The following is a 17,759-nucleotide window of genomic DNA, read 5'->3' on the forward strand; positions in this document are numbered from 1 at the left end:
ACTGAAAGCTACCAAATTTACCATGTCTACGAAGGCATTCAACCACTCTGGCTTAAAGACGAACACAACAGCGACAATGATCCCAACAATTGTAAAGCAACAGAGGTCAAAGAGGAACTGGGCCTGTTTAGCGCGAAGAAATGATTTCAACAATATTACAGTCAAAATGTCTCTCTGACGTACCCTTTCTTGACGAGCTTTCCGAATCATCCGCCTGTGAGCTGCCCTTGTCCTCACCTAAGCTAATGTCAGTAATCTTTCACAGAAACGACTATCTAACTACACACTATGGCAGCATCTGGTGGGACCCTTGTGCCATTTGCACGTACAGGCAGCGGTGGCAATGGGAAGCGGACGGGGTTCCCATTCCTGTCGAGGATAGAATATCCTCGAGTATTAGTTGCACTATAGTAAGCGATGCCATCTTGTTGTTCAACAGGACGCAGAGTATATTCGGGGTAAGATGGGATCGTGTCTGACATGGTTTGGGGGAGGAGGGATTTGTTCTTAGGTATTCGTCGTAGAGCCAGAGCTTGCTTTATAGTCAGACGAGGTGGCTCACTCTGTCAGACAAGGTGGCTCACTCTTTCGGGGGCCGGTCCTTTTCGAAATCGCCTTTGTCCTTGCCTCGTGTTAATGTTGTTACCAATCTCAGCATTTTCGCCTCATGGAGGAAACCCGATGCTCTATCTAAGCTTGGGGCACTGAGGGTCGATCTCTTACAATATCGCAATAAAGCCATATATAAATCCCAGCAACGGTTGGTATCAATATTTACATGTATATTGTACATATCTCTACAATAGCACAGAGCTAGATATAAAATTCATGTGAGAATAAAACATCATTCTGTGCCGAAGGTTAGATGGTGCTTCGGGGACGATTGGATTGTAGCTTACCGCTGGAACGCTTCCTGTCGCGCCCTCGATACGTTGATACCGTTTTCTTGGTGACCCAACTGAGCTTACCTTGGGAAGACATATTGAGGCGATAGTCAAATAAAAACGGGTGCGTATCACCAAGGCTAGCATCGCCCCAATTCGACCTCGAGTCCCGAACCCAGATTTGCATTTTCTCACTAATCCCATATCTATGGATAAATATATCGCCAGTTTGAGAGGAGACGACAGGTGGTGGGACTGAGAAGGCACAGTTGCCTTTGGATTCGAAGACTGTGATATGTTTCTCTAGGTTCCTGATTTTGTGAGATGTTCGGACAATGTCAATGCAAGTGTCCTTCGCATTAGACAAATGCTCTTCAGATGAAAAATCCTGACACGGTTGTTCAGGCGTGAGTCCATTGGCAGTAGAAGAATGCACGCTGAGATCTGATGTCTGTGCACTAATTTTGGCGAGGGCTGTCAATGATTCACTAGGCAAGGGCACCTCGGATGGCTTTGTTGAAGGAATGATTTGGTCACTAGAGTGAGGTGGGGGCGGGAATGTGTACATAGCTGTCATTGATGCCAATGGGTACGAGAATATTTGAGGGCACGGGGATGAGCTAGTTGACAGAGACCTCGAAGTCTCATCATGAGAAAAGGGGCGCGTAGATGGGGTGACTACAGATGTACAACTGCTGCTTGATGAGTCATCAGAGGGGGGAAATAGTGGGGCTGTCGCAGAGGCCAGATGAGAATAATCTGGAATGGGCCCAGGTAAATCGTCGGAGATAAGATCCAAAGGTGCTGAGAAGCTCGATGGTGCAAGCGTATCCACTTTATGCTGAACTTCTGTGGTCGTTGAGAACAGCGGAAATCTCTCTCGTAATATAGGGGTGGACTGTAACAGAAGTTAATCAGTGTATAAGACATGACATCAATTTGTTCGATTGACATACATCCAATGGTAATTCTGAAAAGAACCCCGCACTACCTCGCCTTTTCATGACTTTTTGCAGTGGAAAACGCTGACGTAGAATGGGAATGTCCTAATATATGAATTGTTTGGCGTTGAAAGTTGAACAATGCAATGTTGAAATACGTACATCCTCCAGACTACGCAGTATGGCACGGTATGGAGTTTCGGGAAACTTGCGAAATCGGAGGCGATATTGAATAGAGGGTCGTGTTTCTTTCATGGGTACACCGAAGAAATACCTAAAATGAGTTATATGGATGAGAGGAATGGGGGATGCAGCTAATAATGCGAATAAACTGAATGATTTCGAAAAAGAGAGCCACGAGCGATAGCATCACAACTCTACATCATCGCTTCATATAAGCCCAGAGTTGTTGCCACTCGCTCGCCGTGAACCGGCAGACTGGTGTAGGTGCAGCCCTTTGAGAGTCAATGAGTTAATCACAATAAAGGGCCTTGTTGCATTTGGCGCCCAATCAGTACCGTTTTTGTGGGATAGAAAGAGCCAAAAAAGATGAGAGAACTAGTTACTCGATATTTTTCTCTCAAGATCCCGAAACTTCGAAAGTTGATGGATGGCAATTTGGGCTATGCTGATTCGCGAGCTCGGTGGGGTCTGTGACGAGGGGGGCTAGGCCACGTGTGGGGGTCCATCTCATAGATCATGATGATCGATCTGATCTATCCTAGGGGTACCATACTGTCAAAAAGGCCTTCAACGGTACTGAAAAATCATGAAAGATCGTGGGCAGAACCCTTTGTACAAGCTATGGTTGGTATGCCCTTAGATACCATGATATACATATGTGCATATTTATCGAGCCAAGAGAGATACACGAATCATGTACAGCGTCACTACGATCTCAATAATTCACGTCTATAGGAAAAAGCACCTCTTCTCCATTCACTCTTGCATGTTTGAGACGTATCGCTGACACTTGAAGAAAACTGTAATAAGATATGGCAGATGACGATGAGTAAGCTGTAAGTTGAGTTAACAAAAGCACAGACCGGACGACCGCACACTTGGCTAAATACTTCTCTTCGGTACCACGGAAACTTCGAACCCATTTCCTGGTGCCTCGTTTCAAGACAAGGATATCTCCTTTCCAAAATATTTGGGGACAAAGTTCAAGTAATGCTTTGTTGATGGGAGCATGTTCGTGATACTGAAAGCACACCAGGTATTCTTGAGCGACACCATGTGGGTCGGTGACCTCAACAAAAGCGTCATGGATTGGAAACCTGGTTCCAAGAACCTGCTCAACGACGGGAAAGGGTCGAGCGTCGGCGTGAGTTGGAACTGGCGATAGAACAGCAACATCCAGAAAACGATGCTTCTTCGAAGATGCGGGAAAATATAAGCTGTTGACAAAGACAGAGCGAATCTTCAAAGTGCGTATAATTTCAGAACCAAGCTTACGAGGCGTGAGTGACATTAAAACGACAAAACTTACCTTTTTGCTGAGAATAGGCGTCCGTAGAGCAGGCATGATATCGAGAGCAAGGTCGTGATGGGTAAGATGTGTCCGATACGTCAACTGTTGGGCCAGGAAAGAATGGTATGCTTGAAACTGGTGAATTCTGACTCGCCCTTTATCTTTTTGAATTTCGTTGTTCTACCATGCATCTTTCTTTGTCCTCCCTCATTTTTGACGTCAGGTCCACGAGGCAAAATTGAATATAATATTATTATTGTGTGTCACGGTAAGAGAGAGAACTGAAATTGTATTTACCTGCTAACAATGCGGCGTAAAAAAGCGATCTCGACGTACGAACGCTCTAAACCTTGAAAGTCTTAAGAAGTCTTAAGGAGAGCCCCCAAAACAAGCTGATAGGTGGAAGTCGAGGTGGAAATCGAGGGGTATTAATTGATAGGGCGTGACCGTGGTAATGCGATATGTGATCGATTACTGTATATATGTAACGATATTTCAATGTTTCGACTCAGATATTCCGCGTGACGCACAACAATCACTTCATGAAATTTGAACTTGAGCTTGTACATGCAGTTCTACGGTACGTACGGATAATATATGATAACCAACCACGATCTACGTCTTTCCTTTCGCACCTACCGCCACACCCAACTTCGCGATACTTGTAGGTGTGCTCACAGCACAAACTTCTGCTAAACGCTTGAATCCTGGGACCTCGATATTCGACTCACCGTCATACATGTCCGAAAGGTAAGTACTCCGCTTGCCACGTTATATGCTACGCATATTAATCAGTGGCTCAGGAGTATAAAGGGAGTGTTCTCGCTATTGATATTTCCCATTCTTTCTTACCTTTGTTATAGGTTGTACAGCAATCATGCGCCCGACTTGTTGCGTCTGTTTTGACGAATTCTCTTGCGAAGATGATTCCTGTACCAAACCTCTGGTGATTCCATGTGGTGAGTCTGCTTTCATCGTCTCTCAGAAGTATGAATTTGAAGCTACATGTTGTATAGGCCATGTATTCTGTGTTGCGTGTATTGAAAAAATCACCCAACAAGGGGGGGAATGTCCTTTCAAGTGCCCCACAACCCAACGCCTTCATCGATCCGATGGGAGATTGGCCGCATTTTTTTTCGCCAAGGACGACCACGTCTTGAACCCTGACGCAATAAAGTGGAGGTAAGCGTATCTGCTATGCAAGTGACGCTACTTTTCGCTACTAATCATCCTACCCACCCAAGAGAGATCAATGTCCAGAATGCTGAGAAAGCTAAGTCCGAAGCCGAGGCCAACAAGCTTCAATCATGCATTCTCGACACTGAGAAAGCCATCGCATGTCAACGCCAACGTATCTTCAACTACCTCAAATACTTGTCATCGGCCCAAACGACTAGCAAAGCATCTGTCACTGTGCTTATTGGTCGCCAAATTGCGATTCAAGCAGAACTTCTCATTATTCGTGAGCTAGTAGCTGCGCTAGAGCGTGTAGAATCTGAGGTGTGTTTATCTATTTTTCAAGCTTTGTCTCACTATTAACAGTGTCTTCATGTAATAGAAGATATCAGACGCAGAATCTTCCAATACTTCCTCGCGCTTACAGACCGAGAATATGTCGATCCATCGTGAGCAGTGCATTGTTCCTTCTGATCTTCTGACTTGAAAATCTCTAACCTGAAGGTTTCTACTTCCAGTGGAGGCTACAACGAGGAAGCGTAAACACGATGCATCGAGAATTGGTTTGCTTTCGGTGGGTTCTATTCAGTATTTGCGACGTTGTCTATGTTTCACAACACCTGTCCCAGAAACGTCCGAAACGCGAATGATAGTGCGGCTCCCTGCTGGTTGTGGGGTGGTTGTAATATGCTATTTTCTGTATGATACAATTGTTTACATTTTCTGATCACACCAACCCTTTGTTCTTGTTCTACCTGATAACCTACGATTTCTTATATACATGCAATTCTGGCCTTCCTTCGCCACTGAGAGGAGGTATTCTTTAGATACATGGTCGCAAAATCTCGTGCTGGCCAAGTATTTACATATGCCTCGAGCATTGGAAAGCGACGGCGGGCCTGTACGGGTCAATGGTGTCAACCAAGATAATAATGAAAAATAGCCCATTACCGTCGCAAGAAAAACCAAGCGAGCGTCAGCTTCTTGCTCGTGATAAGGTAGAGTAATTTGAAAATGCTCTTGACAGAGCTCGTGCAGACTTGTCTGCGTTCATAGCGAGATTGAGGGAGATAGTCAAAAGCTTAGGATAGGACACTGACCTGAATGTTGGTATATGTAGACCTGTCCCATTTGAGCTCATCAAAAAGTGCGTATCCACCAGATCCAGGCTTTGAAAGGGGCCCTCGCGGAGCAGGTATAGATCGAAGGGGAGGAACAGATTGCTGCCCCACAACTTGTTGCAGATCCGAGACTACTGCTTTCACGTCTGTCTATTGTGAGCCTCTCTCAAATAAATAAGAGAGGAATGTGGACTTACTTGTATTGGCAATTCTAACTCCTGTATCAGGTGTACGGGTGGGGGCTACAATTACATGGTCCGAGTTCTTTGGCCTGTCGCTCAGGCGTTCTACATCAATATTATTCTCCGGGAAAGGTGCGCAGGGGAGGTTCACATCATCTTCACTACAGAAAATTACAGTATCGAGAATATGCAAATGCTCGGCTACATCCAAACTTGAATTTGAGTCGCCTAGTTTGAATCGCGGAAGCGGGTACATCGTTCTATTGGTGGTTTCCCTAGCATCAGGACTCGGACTTCTTTCTGGGCTGAATAATCGACGATTAATCAAGGGAGGAAAATACTGAGAGTGTCGAGGCATAAATGTTGCTATACATGCACGTGCGCAGAACAAAGGCCATTGATCAAGCTGAGTTAGCTACTAGCTAGGCATTCTGAAATCAGTATGGATGCTGTACATACGCAATGGCACTTATACGGTGCAACCTCTATTAGTGTCCTAGAAGGCGTCGGCGTCGTTTGGCGAGTCTTAAGGGGGTGGTGCAGCCGGTGCACAGCCGGTGTTGGCACTGGCAGCAGCCAGCTGCGGAGTGCTGATTGATGGCACCTGGTGGGTTTGCCAGTGACTAAGCTTAGCCGACTTGTTCGTGTCGGACATGAAATTATGACATGCCAAAGGTTGAGATGAAAGTGTGATTGAGAGCTGATGAATCGGAGTGTTTCATCAATTTAAAGTCAGAAAAGGCATGAGTCTGTAGGTGCAAGCCTCAATAAGCGTTATCGATGTGATGATCGATGCAGTGGGTGGCAAAGCATATCTAGCTTGTAACATACCATGCATGTAGTACCCAGATCTGTGGCAGAGTAATGATATGCTGATGGTGAGTACTCTCAGGCTGCATTGATAACATTATCGTTCTACATACTAGCAATTGCCATAAATGGACCATTCGTAACTCAGACGATTTCTGTATATATCCATCCTTTGCAGCGCCAAATCCTTTGTTCGTCGATCGACCATGAGGCAGCACACAATATATTAGAACTGTGAACTGTGGTGAGTTTACCACTATCTGGATTATTCCCCATTCCCCATTATTCATGTCGATACCAATATCTCACAGTAACTCGTCCGAGTCATCCTCCACGGCGAACGCGAACACTTTGACAGACTCACACAATGACCTCATTAATGTTCTCGGAAAGCGTGGTCCTGGAGAAGACTGGCGACAGAGCTTCCACGCGCTGAAATCGAGGAAACATCAAGAAGATTCGTTGCTACAAGAGGTGAGAATGATAACACATCTACATCAAAATAAAACAACTGACCTTTGGCATAAGGAACCACCCTCTCCGCCGCCAGAACCATCCAGAAGGCCGCGTATCCTTCGACTTTTTGCAGAACGAGCTATGGAACGTCAATCGAAAAATAGACAAAGGGATGTTGAAGCTTCGGATCAGACGCCCATCGCCAAAGATGTTGATATGGTGGAGGCTCCCGAGGTAAACACAATTTTTCTTTTAATCCATAGCTCTCACATGTGGCCTCCTCGAAGAATCCCTCATCCATCGTAGATAATGTTCGCACAGTCTGGAAGCAAATCACTGGCATGGGACAATCTTCCACTAACAATGCACCCAATGCACCACCGCAAGTAAGTACTTATTAGTATATAATTGGGATCATGTCTGATGCTATTGTGTATCTATTGTGTATTCCTACAGACTATCAAAGATGCCACCCAGATTCCCGCTATGTCAGGAGGAGAAACAAGGTCGACTCCTTCGACCCTGCAGGAATTGCTTCAAGTAAGTATGAAGTTATAGGGCCTGTATTAAACTTTACCAATCCAGATGTATCCTGTCCCTTCTCAGCCATCAGCTCAACAAACCGCAAGTACCGCCGACAATGCAGTCATTGCGATGACTAGTGAAATACAATCTTCAACTCATCGGGATATACTGGTGAGTTGCTTTTTTGATTTCTTCCAGTATCAATGAGACAATGCGCGTATTAATTTTATATTAGATGCCGGACTTTCACATTACTACGTCAACATCCACCGGTCGTCCTGCAGAAGCCAACTCAACAACATCTGGTAAGAGGATGACTAGCGCTATATTTACTTCTAATTCTTTACATGTGTTCAGCATGGAATCATCAAGGGCATGGGGCGCAAGAAAATAGTGTTAGTTTTGGTGATTCTGCACCTTTGTGCTACCTCTATATTTTCATTCCTTTTTCTATCTATCCCTCTACCATTCACTATTGATTGTGTTCTCTATTATTTCGCCTTTGTGGCTGCTTTGTTTACCTTTGTTTACAAAACATCGGACAGTACTGCAGAGTCCAATGCTTCCTATTCTCTAGTTACTCACATTGGACTCTAGATACTGTATACCTGTTATACTCTCTAATAATACAGTTACTCACATTGGACTCTAGTTCCAGTCCCTGATAGCTCTCAGCAAGTGGTTAGACACTTCCCTTAAGCTTTGTTCTTAATAAATAGTTACGTCTCGGTTGACGTTAACATGGAACGAACCTCCCTGCTCAGTCAGACACCTCAGGATAACCACCAGCGACAAGCCATTGGTCAAAGAGACAATCGCTCTCGACCTAGCCTTCCTCGTACACCGTCTCATATCCAAATGCAGGTGAGTTTGCTAATGCTTTTGCAGTGTATTATCTATTCAAACCGTCCTTAGGATATCTTGTATGGTGCCCCACCCGCTGTCAGCGTCAACAATACGGGAAAGTTGAAAGAACCAGCGGCATCCTCATTATCAGATCCATCATCACAAGTAAGACAGGTAGGTGATGGCGATTCTTTCTTCTTTGCTACCACTTACGATTCTCACAAGGTAGGGGTCCGTTTCGCATCTCATGCTTCGGTGGTGAATGGGGCTTTCACAAGTCTTCAACCAGTTCAGCAGCAACAAACAGAACGAGCCGGCAGGATAGCTCAGCCTAGCGCCTTGTATGGTAATAGCCTGGAAGCAGCCGATACTAACATGTGGGTTATACAACCAGAAGCCAAAAGGCAGTTTATAGGTTACTTCGAGAAATTAGGGGCAAAAAATGGTACCATCAATAGTCAGTTAGATGTTCGCTTATGTAATAGAGTTGCTTACGCTAACAGTACTTCATTTAGTGGGACAGGCATGGAAATATTTGTCAGAGTCGAGATTATCTTCAGAACTACTCCTACAAATTTGGTCGGTTTGATATAATTTCATTTATCTCAAAATGCCAATTCTTACTTGGGTCTGATTTCATTAGTGGGCTTGCGGACACTCAGAATTGTAACACTTTGGATAGCGACGACTTCTGCATTGCCGTCCATTTGGCAAATTTATTATCGAGTGGTCGCTTGAAAACGGTTCCGACAACTTTACCGCCCGTAATGTATATCACGTCAAGAGCCCCCCTGTCCCATGTGAAGTCCAGCCACCATTCTGATACCTCAACCTGGCCTATTGATCCGTCTACCAGAGTGAGAGCCGAAAACTGGTTCAAGAGCCTCGATTTCGAGAAAACTGGACTTGTACGAAAGGACACTCTCATCTCGAACCTACTCAGTAGTAATGTGCCGTTATCTGTTGTGACTCGGGTCGCGTAAGAATCCTTTGTTACCGAGTTTGCTTTGTCATAACGAAAACTTACTTTTTTTTGGTTATCCAGAAATTTAGTCAACCTCAAAAAGCAAGAGACACTCGACTGCGAATCTATTATACTCACATTGCACCTGATTGAGGAGGCATCAACTGGGAAACCCCTTCCGGAGACACTGCCTACCAGCCTAATTCCCCCATCACATCGGCCTACTCAGAATCCAGCCAACACGAGATTCGCCACCTCAAGTAATACCTTAACTCAAAGAAACAGCTTCTCAGGTACTGTCGTAGAGCCGTCGTCTTTCACTTTTCAGCCGAGTACAAGTACAATCCCAAATCCGCTGAGCTATCAACAGGTAGATGTCTTTTCTCTCACTTCTGCCAAGATTCAGATGTTCATAATTCCCATCAACGTTTTTTTAGGGTCACCCAGTGCAAGCTGATGCTCATGTTCCTTCAGCAAACCAAGGATGGGATACTCTTTTAGCAGAAGTAAGTGAATCATTTGTGGCCTTGTGATCTTTAATGTATTACCCACTTAACCCCCCTTAGATAGGACAAGAGCGTGCTCGACGCGATAAGGAGAAAGTATTAGTAGACAATCTACCAGTAGGAGGATCTCTTATTGCTTGTGAATCACTGGCTGATTCGTCGGTGTATATTCATTTACAGCCACTTAGTAGCTCATGGCCACATCAAGGCAACATACCGCACAATACTGACACCCACGATGAGGCCAGTGGCGCCCTTGGCGCTATGTTTGGTTCGCTATCCCGGAACTTTGCAGTCGTAACACACACGTTGAAGTCGGGGATTGAACAGAATGCCGAAGAAATGAAACAATTACGCTTAGAAATACGGGCGCAGCGACAGGCAGCAAGTCAGGGACAGTCGGCATCATTTCCTGCTACATCCCAGTCAGGAGCTCATATTTCAGGTTCACGTCGGAATACACCAAAAAAGCCTATTCCTATCGATCCCTACTCCAAAGAGCCGGAACACGTTAACTTTCGAGTACATATATTTGATGATTCCTCACCCATCATGCTAACTAATCTCTGCCATTTCATAGCAAAAAATCAAAAGACATCTCTTACATCTTCTGAAGATAGAAGGGTATCCGCATCTAAGGCGCATTCACCCCCCCCCAACCGACCAAGAAAATGAATTGTATGAGATACATGCCCCTGGAAGGATCCTAGTTTCCCCAGAAACGTTTCGAATCGACCTGTCTAGGTCTCGGAATTCACCATTCAACCGTCACTGTATCAACGTGTTTGCGAAACATTTCCGGCACTCTGTTGTGACGGATCGTTGGTATTCTTATCCTCAGATCCCCGAAAAGTATCTTCCAATTGAGTACATCGAGCTCTCCCTCTACCTTCACCTCAAGCACGTCAAAGGGGAATACCGAGCTTTTGTAACACATCCGTCAATTTCAAAGCGACTTCAGCAGCTACAGAACTCTTCGAGGAGTACTAGGAAAACACGGGTAAATGATTCAATTGACTTGATTGTACTATGTCTTGCGCTGACGTTATCTATGTAGCTATTCAATGCCCGGCTCAAAGTGGTCTTGCAAGAGAGCTATATGGCACATCATATCGACCTTATGAAAAATATGGGATCACAGGCCGTGAGCTCAGATGAATCCGAACCAGAAGGTCCCGACGACCAAGACGACCCCCATGCCGAAGAAGCTAGCGTTCACTCGCACAAATCCTTTGTCCGGATTACTCCAGCGTGGCGCAGCGACGACTTGTCTAGATTCATGCACAATCTCGATACTGTCATACAACGTCGACGCGAGCCGAGGATTGGACACCGTGCGATTCGAGGGCAGCAACCTAGGCACAGGAAACACTCTGATATGGTTAATTTAAAATCTGTGGCCCCGCCCGGCCTTCCGTGCAATTGCTATAAGCCAGAATGGCTGGCTTCCTTGGACAACGAAGAGATAAAGAAATTGGAGATGAAGGAACAACATCATGTTTTCAGAGTGGGGACCGATCAGCCCGTAGCAACATCAAACTTTACCACGCAGCATACTGGCATGCCGCCGCCGGTACAAAGTGTTGCTGCTGGTTCCACACACGCAGACTGTGCACAATTCTCGTTTGGTGTACTGCCAAGTGATCTCGCGGCTCCAGCCTCGGTCTCCAGCTCGAGACCTATACATAAACTCACATCGCGAAGGCAGCTTAGCAAAACACCTTTCTTATTTTCCTTTCCAGAAACAGACCCTGTTCAATCTCATGTCGAGTATCCAACATCCTTTCCATTCTCAGACTCCAATCTGGGCCACGAATCAATGCAAGAAACTGTGCCACCACTGTCAGATCAAGGTGTCGATGGTTCCTTGCTGATGGAATCGGCAGCCCACCTCACGCCAACACCCCAATCTATACCTCCTAGTCCTAAAAAACTATCACCACTGTCAAGCCAGCATACTCCCTGTGATTCATCAAACCTAGCCGGTGCCACCCAAGAAACACTTGAAACTAATTCTCCAACGCCCACCCTTGCAAATTTTACAGTCAGCACAGAGGTCACTGAGCAACCGGTTCAGTTTTTCAGAAGTCCTATACTACTTGCGTCTCAAGAACCTGGAGGCATGAGTGAGTCGGTGCTTTGGAGAGAAGATAGTGAGACGCGGCAGCAATCCGTCGATACCACTGATGATGACACTGAAGATTTCACAGAAGCCCTATATGATGTAGTCGACAATTCAGATGATGAAGGAGATTTATAGTGTAGGAGGTAGAACAGATATATCTAGTATTCTGAATATATTATGTACCGGTAGTTCTCGTCACAGTATGATAGTACATAGCTGCGTTCTTTATAACTTACGCTCGACAACAAGCCTTCAGGCCTTCAATTACTGGTATTCTGGATAACATATACTTCTCATTTTCATTATACGAGCGTGACAGACATCTCATAAAAATATACTATGAACGCTCAAATCTTACTATCTGACTGGTCTCACCAAAGTACCATTACAATACTGTCCAATATACCAGTGGAGTGAACTCAGGTTCGCCTGCCTCGCTACAGAATAAAACTGAAGACGATCGTTGAAGTAGGATATTGATTGAAATATACCTGGTTTTTAGTACCTTCCAAAGCCTCCTGCAGCTGCGAATGCTTGACGCGAAGTTCTTGTAATGTCCTGTCCAGATTTGTTTGTTGCGTGTGAGCTTCTTGTTCCAGCACACGAGAGGCTTCGAGCTGACTTTGTAGGTTGTCAATGATACGAGTATTTCCCATTCGTTCTGTTTCAAGCGTAGCACGCCTCGCTTTGAGATCCTCCAGGGAAGTTCCGCCCTGCGAGGACTTGGATCCAATACTGGCTCTGTTTAACGTTTGTTACCAATGTAGATGTTATGGAGAAACATAAACACAAACTCACTGCATGGCGATTTCCATCATTTTTGTGTCAATAGTGTCCTCGTTCCCTGTAACATATATAACTTTCAAGGAATTCTTGCTCAGCGGCTTGTGACCACAGTTTGGACATGCATCGTCTAGTTCGACATGTTTTTCGATGCATAATCGGCAGAAAATATGATCTAACAAAAGGTGAGGACTATGCTCAAGCACAAAGGACACAAACGCTTACTACAGGGTGTCACAGATATCTGGGATTTCGCAAGAACAGGTAGATCGCAGATTTGACATAGAAGGTGAGGCATTGCTCCTAGTGTTTCTTAATGAATCAGTCAATGCCATCTTTCTACATCACAGTACTTAGATCTCCGCTTTGAGTGTAAATTGCTTTCAAGTCCGAATATTTGGTAAAACACGTCAATTGGCCTTGATTTCCGTCATGTCTGGCCGCCCCCTCGTCACTATGTCCACCCCATCTACAATGTACATAGAGGTGTAAATCAAGTTGTTGTCATGGATAAGTAACAATAGGCAAATACCGCCACAGCAGCAGGAAAAATGAAGAACACAGAAACAAGGATACAGCGTATCCATACATTCATGGTAGTGGTAGGGACTCTTCTCGTCGATGTAGTCGAGTTATCTATCACCTTTATATCCTTAGGTGTAATATGACTACTGGTAGTAGAGGCTACCCAGACTTTGATGGAGGGACGACAGTTGCCAGCATCCGTTGAACCGCTTGCTAGCATATGTTTCTTTTTCGAAGGCGAGCAGCACTGCATTAAATGACAAGTAAAAATATTAATAAAATTTCAACAAAACATGTCGTGCGGTGTATTAAAAAGACTCACAGAGACAGCTTGAATTAACTCGGTTTCTGAGAACCTGATCATCAGTAAGTCTGACGTAACAGAACAAAATACTGACCTCCCCCATGGACGAGAACTTGATGTGGAGTTCCAGACTCTACTTCCCACAGGTAGACTTCTCCCCTATCGCTACCACATACAGCCAAGGCCCCGTTCCATCCAAAATGAACTTGCTTGGTATAATTACGTGTGATGCGTACAGGTAACTTGCAAATAAAGGTTGGTCGGTCGGTTATACGATATATGTCGACACCGTCGACGAGATTCGAGACTAGAAGAGATCTAGTGGCAGGCCACCACGAAGTATTACCGCTGAAGAGATAAACCAATTATTTGACTATGGCGGACTCGAATATCAAGCCCAAAAGACTACTCACATTCGCGAATGCAATTTAACATACCAGCACTTCTTCCATGGAGCAATTGTCCACGCTATACTACCATTAACGTCAGCACATACAAAATACTCCAAACGAATATAATGACATTTCTTTGGAGTCAAGAAAGGCAACCATGATCGCGCGGTCTTCGTCAAAAAAATGAACACATCTCGCCAGTGCTGGTCGAGGTGCCTCTGCTTGTGGGGGTTCTGAAAGAATCTCCCGGAGTGGTACTACAACAACGTCAGGAGTGCGGAGCTGGAGAATGATATGACCTTACCAATCTGATTTATGTCCATAGCATACAGTGTAAGGCGCCCCAGACCTACCACAGCAAGTAGACTTTGTGCGTTATTCATTGACATGCTTTCAATGCAACCATCGTACACAGTTATCATGGTGGAAAAAACGAACTCAACCTAGACTTTGGTAATAAGTACCTACATAATCATATATAAAATTGAAAATCGACGAACAGAGTCAGCGGATTCAAACTTCTGCCACATCTTAATGGTTCCATCTGCACCCCCAGACATTATGTACGAGTCACGAGGGGCCTGAGGAAATGAAAACCAGAGTAAACACGAGATTGGACCTTGTTTTGGTTTGATAATTTGCTTAAGCTTGCCAGCTGTCAGGGACCATATTCGAATATGGCCGTCATCTGCTAAGAACGGCCAATATGTCAGTTCCCATTCAAATCGATATTGGCTTATAGATAGCCTACCTCCACTGGCAAGCTCCGTTCCATCTTCGGAGAACTTCAGCACATTGATGGGTTGAGTATGGCCTGTAAATGACCATTGAAGCTCGTAACGCCTCAAATCCATCGTGATAAACGCAGAATGCTGATGCAGCGAAATGCATGTGGGCGCGATTCGTGCTGATCCGCGGATCCGCAATGGAAGCTTACCTAAGCATTATACTCGTTTTACTGTGCATGACAGCGCGCCTGGTCAGGTGTATGATATCTCAATGACTTCTCTTAAAAGCCCATATTTTCGCCTTCATGATCTCACCGATGGCCATCAAGATACCGTCAATTGCATGGCTTTCTCACCTTCGGGGAATTACATAGCCAGTGGTGGGGATGATGCGAAACTTGTTATATGGGATGTAATGAAAGGTATTTCTTTGTGCCAAGTAACGATGAACAGTCCAGTGCTCTCGTTAGCTTGGGATCCCAGGAGGCGTGGTGCGCTCGTGTTTGGCTGTGAGGATGGTGTAGCAGGTTTTATAAATGATTTTAAGGTACGAATTGAATCGACTCGTGATGGCGACGGTATTGCTGAAAATGCCGATTCTATTGTAGAGTAAGGCTGGCAGTCAAAAGATCCTCTTTGGTACAGAGGCTCCGGTATATTGTCTCGCATTCGATGCTTCCCATGGCACCCTCGCTGCCGGAGTAGGTCCTGAAGTGCATATTGCTCGAGATATATCGCACGGTAGGTTAATGGACTTTCTCACATTGATGCTATCAATCTGACATGTTTATAGAAAGATACGCTACTTACAATCTTCTCCCAAAGCCGGGAAAATTCAACGAAGAACGTAGTGACAACCGAATCAGGCCACGGTCATTGCATTTTTTGAAATATGGAGCTCGACTCGTTGTATCGTACTTAAATCATGGGGTGATGTAGGTCTATTCATCTCATCTCCATCTATTTGAGTCTATTCAGATTTATTACAACACAGTTGCTGGGATGTCGATAGTCATGCGCGCCTTTGGCAGATTGAACCTGAACACGACCACGGTTACATGTAAGCTTTCTTTTTAATGTGACTATATCACAGTGCACGAGTACCTCCCGTAAATAGCGGTTTTTCAGCATTGTCGCCCAACTGTCGGACTTTATTGCTGTCAAATCTTTCAGGAGCAATCGAACTTTACCCTCTGGGACAATCCAAGTTAAAGCAATCTTTCAAATATGTTTCTGACGCTACTAGGAATGTACCGCTTGAAGTTGCGTTTACCCACAATGGTCAAGTCGTCCTATCTGGTGCCCCCCGTGGAAACGTACCCCTTTGGGAAACTAAGACGGGAGACCTTATTCAAACTCTCACTCATGAAGGTACGCCACTCTTATGATTTTTGGCAGAGGATTCTTTTTGATGGGCAGTAGATGACTTGATTCAGATTATTTGTGTACGTACCTCTCATTTTTATACGTGCGTGATAACTATATGTTCACTTTGTTTAGGCTAAACAATATCGGACCACTGGTTACATTGCTGCCGCTGCCGCTGAAAAAAGCGAGTCAACTTACATCAGAATATGGAAAGCACAGCTCAGTATGTTACCTCTTGTGTTCTCGAGCCCGTTAGTCATGTATCTATGGATTGTAGCTTCGGATGCCCGGGAGTCATTGCTTGATTCATTGACAAGCACATGGGTGAGTTTGTCTATCGCAAAAATGATCTGTCATATAATCACTAATTTCAATGACTTGACTTAACAGAAATTCTACATCTATGCCAATGTCGAGGAAAATGTTCGAGAGCTCCAGTTTTATATCTTGGGAGGTATTGCTCTCATCGTGGCCACGTATGCGTTCTATCGCGACAGCACCTCTATGGAAGTGAAATTACAACTGCTAGTATGTATGCCTCTACGCCTATATGCCACCCATTAACTTTGTATGAACCAGCGGATGACCACCGTCGCTTTCTTTAAATATTTGATGGAATTTATTTCGGTGTTATGGGCATACACAAAGGAACTGTTACGAAGCGGTCTGAGGGAGTTTTTAGAGCTAGAAGTAGCACATGAGTAGGCATTACAAGGAATATTGCTAGTGTTGAAACGAAATTCAGTCGTCCCATTTGTCTTTAACAACGCAGCGCAGGATCCCGATAAGCTCTTACACAGCACACACATAGCTCCACCAAAGCTCCACCTCAAAGATGAGTGCAGGCGCCGGAAGCTATAGCGCAGCGACCAGCGCAGAGCAGCGAATAACAGTAATTTTGTGTACCAGTCGGGTGACAGTCGTCACAAACTCACAGCCAAAACCGAAAAAACAGGGAAACAAGCGCACAAGCTGCTATTATGTATTCGCATGATGAAGTAGCCAGGGTGCAACATGAATGCTCGTAGAAATCTCCATGCTAAACAAGTCTGTCTTATGTGCAGCTGGCATGCCGGATTTCACCTTTGTAAAAAATAGGTCATCACCAACCCACAACTTAGTACATACAATACGATTTAAATAATCCAGGACGTTCTATGTCCGTAGAAAGCACGCTGTATATAATCTCAAAATTTGCAGCCTGGAAGCTTTGAATTTGAGGGTCAGAACTAGAAGTTCTTCGATGCATCATCGTCCAAATAAACTCGTCTGGAGCCAGCTAAAGTAAAACCTAACTAGATGATTGATTCACGACATCAAATTGTCTGCTCTACCAGTCATAAGCTCAGTATTGTCAAGCTCTAACTGGCATAGTCTTTTGTCTTTAACAACAGGCGGCGTTTTGGGTGGTCGGGCTCACAGGCCGAGATTATTAGGTTGACGCGCATGACCTCTGTGGCATCAAACTAGCCGCCACGGTTTCTTGCCTGTGGTGTATAGGCTAGATGGTAGCACTGCGAAAAACAACAGTAAACAATACGCGCGTCCGGTCATGCACGCGTCTGCTGCATGCAGTTGCAAAGGTCTTGTAGGCCACTATCCCAGTATGACATGTTGGCAATTGATTATCAACTTCGCCTGGGTATAGG

At 44.9% G+C, this 17,759-nt stretch overlaps 7 protein-coding genes across 7 annotated transcripts; 3 read left to right on the top strand and 4 right to left on the bottom strand.

Annotated features, from left to right (window-relative positions):
- Positions 1-106: 106 nt before the first annotated feature.
- SERLADRAFT_437510 (uncharacterized protein) lies at positions 107-482 on the bottom strand (the record flags this gene model as incomplete). The annotated part of the gene is made up of 3 exons (XM_007317836.1): positions 107-123; positions 184-232; positions 288-482. The coding sequence occupies 3 exons, from the start codon at positions 480-482 to the stop codon at positions 107-109; spliced, it is 261 nt and encodes an 86-aa protein (XP_007317898.1).
- A 379-nt stretch (positions 483-861) lies between these two features.
- SERLADRAFT_437511 (uncharacterized protein) lies at positions 862-3,353 on the bottom strand (the record flags this gene model as incomplete). The annotated part of the gene is made up of 5 exons (XM_007317837.1): positions 862-1,782; positions 1,841-1,930; positions 1,988-2,099; positions 2,872-3,278; positions 3,318-3,353. 5 exons carry the CDS (start codon positions 3,351-3,353, stop codon positions 862-864), a joined length of 1,566 nt encoding a protein of 521 aa, XP_007317899.1.
- A 1,143-nt stretch (positions 3,354-4,496) lies between these two features.
- Positions 4,497-5,018, top strand: SERLADRAFT_437512 (uncharacterized protein; the record flags this gene model as incomplete). Its single annotated transcript, XM_007317838.1, has 3 exons — positions 4,497-4,799; positions 4,842-4,924; positions 4,994-5,018. 3 exons carry the CDS (start codon positions 4,497-4,499, stop codon positions 5,016-5,018), a joined length of 411 nt encoding a protein of 136 aa, XP_007317900.1.
- Positions 5,019-5,248: 230 nt separating this feature from the next.
- Positions 5,249-6,034, bottom strand: SERLADRAFT_437513 (uncharacterized protein; the record flags this gene model as incomplete). Its single annotated transcript, XM_007317839.1, has 4 exons — positions 5,249-5,374; positions 5,427-5,519; positions 5,576-5,742; positions 5,794-6,034. 4 exons carry the CDS (start codon positions 6,032-6,034, stop codon positions 5,249-5,251), a joined length of 627 nt encoding a protein of 208 aa, XP_007317901.1.
- Positions 6,035-6,876: 842 nt separating this feature from the next.
- On the top strand, positions 6,877-12,145 carry SERLADRAFT_437514 (uncharacterized protein; the record flags this gene model as incomplete). Its single annotated transcript, XM_007317840.1, has 18 exons — positions 6,877-7,062; positions 7,117-7,278; positions 7,332-7,430; positions 7,501-7,584; positions 7,651-7,740; positions 7,805-7,874; positions 8,222-8,250; positions 8,338-8,433; positions 8,485-8,589; positions 8,641-8,872; positions 8,931-8,994; positions 9,059-9,184; positions 9,272-9,394; positions 9,461-9,749; positions 9,817-9,885; positions 9,946-10,407; positions 10,466-10,885; positions 10,943-12,145. The coding sequence occupies 18 exons, from the start codon at positions 6,877-6,879 to the stop codon at positions 12,143-12,145; spliced, it is 3,909 nt and encodes a 1,302-aa protein (XP_007317902.1).
- A 302-nt stretch (positions 12,146-12,447) lies between these two features.
- On the bottom strand, positions 12,448-14,868 carry SERLADRAFT_437515 (uncharacterized protein; the record flags this gene model as incomplete). Its single annotated transcript, XM_007317841.1, has 10 exons — positions 12,448-12,751; positions 12,809-12,968; positions 13,370-13,565; positions 13,641-13,666; positions 13,717-13,970; positions 14,036-14,095; positions 14,145-14,271; positions 14,319-14,457; positions 14,515-14,705; positions 14,766-14,868. 10 exons carry the CDS (start codon positions 14,866-14,868, stop codon positions 12,448-12,450), a joined length of 1,560 nt encoding a protein of 519 aa, XP_007317903.1.
- Positions 14,869-14,899: 31 nt separating this feature from the next.
- SERLADRAFT_437516 (uncharacterized protein) lies at positions 14,900-16,674 on the top strand (the record flags this gene model as incomplete). The annotated part of the gene is made up of 9 exons (XM_007317842.1): positions 14,900-15,289; positions 15,351-15,483; positions 15,536-15,677; positions 15,737-15,802; positions 15,836-16,113; positions 16,165-16,187; positions 16,243-16,333; positions 16,388-16,434; positions 16,501-16,674. The coding sequence occupies 9 exons, from the start codon at positions 14,900-14,902 to the stop codon at positions 16,672-16,674; spliced, it is 1,344 nt and encodes a 447-aa protein (XP_007317904.1).
- Between the last annotated feature and the right edge of the window lie 1,085 nt (positions 16,675-17,759).

This window comes from Serpula lacrymans, assembly GCF_000218685.1.
Source record: "Serpula lacrymans var. lacrymans S7.9 unplaced genomic scaffold SERLAscaffold_6, whole genome shotgun sequence".
Classification (NCBI taxonomy): Eukaryota; Fungi; Basidiomycota; class Agaricomycetes; order Boletales; family Serpulaceae; genus Serpula; species Serpula lacrymans.